Below are 6,172 nucleotides of genomic sequence, written 5' to 3' on the forward strand. Positions count from 1 at the left end.
ACATATACCCTGCCCCCACCATGTTTGTGGAAACAAAACAGCAAAGACACATAGAGGGTGTACGCCAGCTAACTCTGCCAGTACTTTCTCACAGGCCAAATGTCTGCCTGTGTGTAAAGCTATGTGTCATTCCTATGCCAAGGCTGACACACAAGAGCAGAGAGGACTAACTTGTGAATGGGGAGCAAGGACCTTGGTCACCTCTTCTGCCCTCTCCTTCTCTTTCCTCTTCTCCTTTAACCTCCCAACACACTAATTCCCCTTTCCCTCTCTCATCCCTCTCTTACATGCTCTCACTCTCATCTCTGTTGCTTTCCAAATTGGCCCAGCTGTCCATCAGCCCCCCGCAGTTCCCCCAGCTGTCTGCCCTCCCCAAACGAGAAGCCCCACAACAATACGGGTCACAGGTCAAGAGAAAGAACAGGCTGCGTTCACAATGGACCAGTGGCGCCCAGTAAAACAATCGCTCCCTTTTTCTCCTCCAGCCTTTCTCCCCTGTTGCCAGGACTGAAAAAGACAAACCTTTTGGAGAGGTAGCTGAAGAGGGGGGAAGTCCTCTTGAACAACAGCCTTAGAGGCACCTTCCCCTTCTTACAATTGCCTCACCGACCACAATGATAAACACACTTGAACACACCTCTTGCTCTCACCTCTTCATCTTTACACTCAGTCCCCCCGCTCTTTGTCTGTTTCAAGTGCAATCATTTCCCTCAACGCAGTCATTAAAGTCAAATTCAGACTTTTGTCATTAGTTGAGTGATATAAATGTGTGAAGGAAACTTGCTGATCTGGAAATAATAAAACTAAAGTTTATTTTCTCGTCATTCACCTTTAGAATACATTTTTAAAACGTACTGAGGACAGAGGTAAGATCATTTCCCCAAACATATTTAAATATTTTCAACATCTATCGTCTTGTCTCTTAACAGAAATCTGGTTATTTTCTCTCTGTGTTAATGTGGATGAATTCTTTTAAAAGGAGAATGTGCCCTACAGTGTTTTGGCATGAGCTAGATGTGAAAATGGGACATGTGGGTGAGAACAGCAGCAGAGATTTAGAAAAGCCTCTGACACATTCACCTGTTCCCCAGAGCTGTTTTCCCATGGCCCACAACAGCCTCCCGTCTGACCTGATAGAAACCCAGAGCAAGCCTCTGAATGACATAGAAACACACACACACACACACACACACACACACACACACACACACACACACACACACACACACACACACACTGGAAATAAGTTCTCCTTTATTGTAGCTTGCAACTTAATCTTAATTTCTGTACAATAGAGTCAAATGTAATTATTTTGAAATGAAACTGAGCCACTTAACATTTGTTTTTTTGGTCTCAGAATCAATTTCCTGTTTTTGTTTGTTTGTGTATTGGAGTTGTTTCATATAACATATGCCTTCATATCAAAGTAGGCTACTGAGAGATGTTAAAATAAGAAAGCTGCACAACATAATGGCCAAATTGCATTAATTCAGTTAACATCTGAAACAAAGTGTGTTCAGAGAGTAAGTGTTATATTAGAGCTGGCAATGATTTACCCGTTAAAAAGGATTCCAATTAACTTAATTAGGATTTTATTTTTTTCTAAATTACAAAAAAGGGATTTCACAAACCTTATCACTTAGAAAGTGATACAACATTTGAAAAGCAAAAAGGAATCTATTTGAATGTGTTTTTGAAATTGTATGTATTGATGCTGGATATAGTGTAGGTATACTTTATACAGGGAGACATTAACTTTTTGTTTAACTGAAACTCAAGTATAGGATGAAAGTGTAACAGAAAACACATGGCAAATATTGTTACTAGGAAATAGCATATAATATAAGAATATTTATTCAATTAAGTGCGAAACAGCAAAAATATTTACAGTACAGTATGACACAATGTGACACCAAATTCAAAGTACCTGAAAGACCTCAAATAAATAAATAAAATGCAGTACAGATGCTTGTGACTGACAACAAAACCAAGAAGACATCGAAACAAAAACTGCTGTGAAAAATATAAAAAGACGTAATCAAAATAAATATTAAATACAGATATAAATAAATGCATTGCTTTTTGTGGCGTAGGGGACATTGGTTTTAGGCCTCAGTGCACAATTTAGGCTTTCCCTGGATGAACTTTTGTTTAATTTATCTTAATACGCAGACACTCAGATTTCCTATCAAAGTTAGTTTGTTCATGTGTTTTCTCCAATCTCTACACTTGGAACATCTGTGTGTATCTTTAGTGTGGATATCTGATTTGGTACATTCATCTTTAGTCACAACTGAGGGGGAACATTCTTTAAAAATAATTATAATCTAAATAACATAACAAAAAAATAATAAATAAAATATTTCAAAGTAATGGGTGCGTGTTTGTATCAGGTAGATTGAGTTGAGGTGGTAAGTCTCTCTGAGTATTCAGTGCTCTCCCAGAGGTACTAGACAACATAATGCAAACACATTTCTCTATACAGTCAGTACCACAGCCATTTGTACAGCAGTTCATTCAAGAGCAGAGCTCCTATTCAGGCCAGTTTCAAAGAGTCAAACACTGCTCCTCTCAACTTTTCATGTTCATATTTCAGATGCCCATCTGTGAGGCGACAAGGTGAGAGGGATTGAAGGAGTCAAAGGCCACATCGAGGGGCATCTCATAGCGTGAAGATTGAAAGAGTGGATGGCCCTGAGGCCCCCCTGGCATGCCGCCAGTGTGGTAATGGTGCGACGAGAGGTAGTGGGAATTGTGGCCTGAGTGGGGGGTGTAGTTTCTCTCGGGCTCACGTGGAGAGGGCTCCTGCTTCAGGGCATAGTTGCCACTGATGCTCAGGGGGGGAGTAAGGGGCCCATCGTATGGTGGGGTGCCGCTGCTGCACTCGTTAGGGGATGGGTTGTCGTATACAGGCCCCTTGAATCCCTTCATATGGAGTAGGTGGGATGCCTCCAGGGAGCCATAGGGGGGGCTGGGAAGGCCTGGAGACGGGAAGCTGAGAGGATGGCTTGCCTGACCCCCCACACCACCCATCCCCGGGCCTCCACACTTATCGTCCATCTTGTTGTTTATCGGACTGGATCCCATCTGCATGCAGCCGGCCACGAGGTTACTGGTGGGCTGAGAGAGACCTTTGCACAGAATCTCCACAAAGCCATGGCTGTCAGGGGACTGGCCGTTCTCGAGCGACTCCGACAGGGCCCAGATATAGTTGTGTGCCAGCCGTAGGGTTTCAATCTTTGACAGCTTCTGTGTCTTGGAGTAGCAAGGCATCACTCTGCGCAGACTTTCCAGGGCGTCGTTCAGCCCATGCATACGGGAACGTTCTCTCGCATTGGCTTTAGTTCGCCGGTTACGAAACCTCTCCTGTCTTGCTTTGGTCATCTTCTTCTTCTTAGGGCCTCTCCTTTTGGGAGCATGTTCTCCATTTGGTCCAATCTCCTGATCATCATCATCATCATCATCATTGTTATCCTCCTCATCTTCCTCCATATCCTCACTGCCCATGTCTGTGCAGGAGTGAATTTGGCCCCCTACACTCATGCCATGGTTCTCCTCTCCATCCTGAGAGCTGCATTCATCTTCCTCCAGCCAGCCCAGGGAGCTCACCAGCTCACTCACATCTCCGCTCTTTCCAAATGGTTTGGTCATCATTTTTATCTGAAAAAAACAAACAATTCAGTCAATATCATGAATGAGTGTACAGAATGAGTGCTCTCATTTCAGCACTGAAGTGTGGACAGCTCACTCTAAAGAAAGGGTTGCTCAGTCTAACATGGGATTATTTAGAATGAAGTACTGGGTGTTTTTCCAATAGAGGAAATATATGGCTGTTTTAAGAATAAATGATCCCCTGCTGTTATACTGGAGTCGCTACAGAGACGCTATCAATCTAGGACACGACAGGATTTACTCAGCATAAAGCTCAAAGATTAAATAGGCAACATAAAACTGAACACACATGTGGACAAGCTGCCCTGATTTTAGAGCTGTTTTGTTCATTACATGTATAAATCTTGCAGAATAAATTAATATAGCCCAAATGTTACAATCGATTAATTAAAACAATATTTTTTTTAAAAGTCCAGACAAAGAATTTGCTATTGTTTGGAGAAAAAAATATATCTGCCCCAGTTGTGCACTAATGCATGTAAATGTGGCGGATTATTGTAATATATGAATTCAGAACTTTAGACACACAACTGTGTCCGGACTAATGCCACAGGACGTAACTGCAAGAGCACTGAAAATAAAATATTTTAATTTGTTGACATCAACAGACATTTTGCTGAATTTAGTAGTCTAAAATGTGATTCCTTTTTAAAATGTAATTTGGATCAGTTACTTTATACAGCTGGGCTGATCATGAACAAACGTGTAAACTCACCTGTGTGGATTTCGGCAATTGCTCGCTCTGTGTAAAGTAAGAGTAAGACCAGGTCTATAAAACTGGGAATTAGTCCAGAGTTGCTCGTGTCCTGAACTCTTCTGCTTCCTCAGATAATCATGAATGCGCTTGGAACTTGCTTCTCCAAATGGCACGATCGGGCAGATATCGCTGACTTAGCCGGGTAAGCCCCTCCCTCAGGGGCCCCACCCACCATCAATTCATCCAAACGCGCGTGGCGGGCTCGTGGCCAGAAGTTCCACCCAGAAACATAATGCTGGACAGAGAGACCGGGCGCGGCCTATTGCACGTGTAGACAATGTTTATTTGTAAATCAAACGCTCCTAAAACTCTGGGAGGTCTTGGGTCACTTCATCCAATGCGCAAATTTAGGAGCACACTCCTAAACATTCCCATCATAAATGATGTTGGCAGCACAGATTGATATAGCCTATAGGCGATGTTTTATTGGAGCACATTAGAACATACTAAAATCCGCGGCACTTGTTTTCAATCACCCAAGGAATATTTTCCCTAAATGCATAAACGCCAAAAGAAATCCGTCCCTCATCAGCAGCAAAACACACTCAGGCTGGCTAGACACCTGCATGTTCTCTCGGTCTGAGATATTCTCAACGTGCAATATTTTCGTCATATTTTTGTAAAAGGCTATTTGCATGATAATGAATATTAGTTTTTTTTTCTCACGATTTTATAGCTGAAACGAGGGGCAATATTTGAGTATTCCCCTACTTGTCATTATTTTATAAACCCATATTTTTCTGTTATTAACCATAACACAAATTCCGAAGGGCCACTTTAATACATCGTCCCAATCTAGCATCATGTTGGCAGACAAAGTCCTGCATAATGTTCCTTTTTAGAAGCGACATTATACATCTTCACACTTGAAAATATGGGACTAGCCAAAACATTCCATTATTCTATTTTAATTCCATGTGTTAACCATCTTAATCGATTGTCTATCTCTTCATTAGTCGGTTGAATTAGGAATTTTCCACTTAATTAAACACATTGCAGGCCTGGTCTTCGCTGAGTAAATAGACGCTCTTCCATGTGTGTGCATTTAAGTGATTGTGACAGTTTAGTGTGCAGAGAGCAGGTGTGTGCGTTGTTCATCCAGTCATTCAATTGTTTTCTTCCATTTTTAGCGTCATATTCTGCCCCCAAGGGCTATCTGATTGTTGAATCGATTGGCGCAATAATGAACGGACTGGTACTTAATAGGCTTTAAAGCTGACCCAGGCAGGGGGATTTGTAAACGTACCATCTACCGTATTTTTGATAACGGCCAATCTCGTAGATGAATTGCCAACACAGCATTGCTGGCTAATTTTCAATTTGTAGTTTTTTTATTTGTATTACTTTCAGTGTTTTTCCAAATTGTTTTTCTAAATGATAAAAGTCTCACTGACAATTACTTAATACTTACCTTTTCAACCCTTAGTGCAGGTCTTGAAACGAGTGTAAGGCTTTTTCTGTTCAAACACTCATACTATCTCAACATTGAGCATTTTCCCAAGTGTTGACAACAAATACCAAGGCTTTATAAACGCCCGCGAGTCCTCGTGCGTGGCGGGCCGCCGCGCAATGGGGGTCTTTTGTCATCAGTGGCCATTGACAGCCGGGGTCTCGCGAGCCGCACGTGTCCCTGCATTGATCCCATTGTGCGCGCGATTGCGCACAGCTGTGTTGGAGACTGAACTTTGCCAACTACACTGTAGGCTCTCCTTGTTTCTGAGGGTGCGATGTATTTCCACATCT

The 6,172-nt window shown here is 42.2% G+C and overlaps 1 protein-coding gene across 1 annotated transcript; it reads right to left on the reverse strand.

The window, feature by feature from the left end:
- Positions 1–1,820: 1,820 nt before the first annotated feature.
- Positions 1,821–4,521, reverse strand: neurod4 (neuronal differentiation 4). Its single transcript, XM_034209365.1, has 2 exons — positions 4,388–4,521; positions 1,821–3,660 (listed from the first exon to the last, which is right to left on the reverse strand). The coding sequence occupies exon 2, from the start codon at positions 3,652–3,654 to the stop codon at positions 2,593–2,595; it is 1,062 nt and encodes a 353-aa protein (XP_034065256.1). The 5' UTR covers positions 3,655–3,660; positions 4,388–4,521; the 3' UTR covers positions 1,821–2,592.
- Between the last annotated feature and the right edge of the window lie 1,651 nt (positions 4,522–6,172).

Source organism: Gymnodraco acuticeps, unplaced genomic scaffold (genome assembly GCF_902827175.1).
Source record: "Gymnodraco acuticeps unplaced genomic scaffold, fGymAcu1.1, whole genome shotgun sequence".
In the NCBI taxonomy this organism is placed as follows: domain Eukaryota; kingdom Metazoa; phylum Chordata; class Actinopteri; order Perciformes; family Bathydraconidae; genus Gymnodraco; species Gymnodraco acuticeps.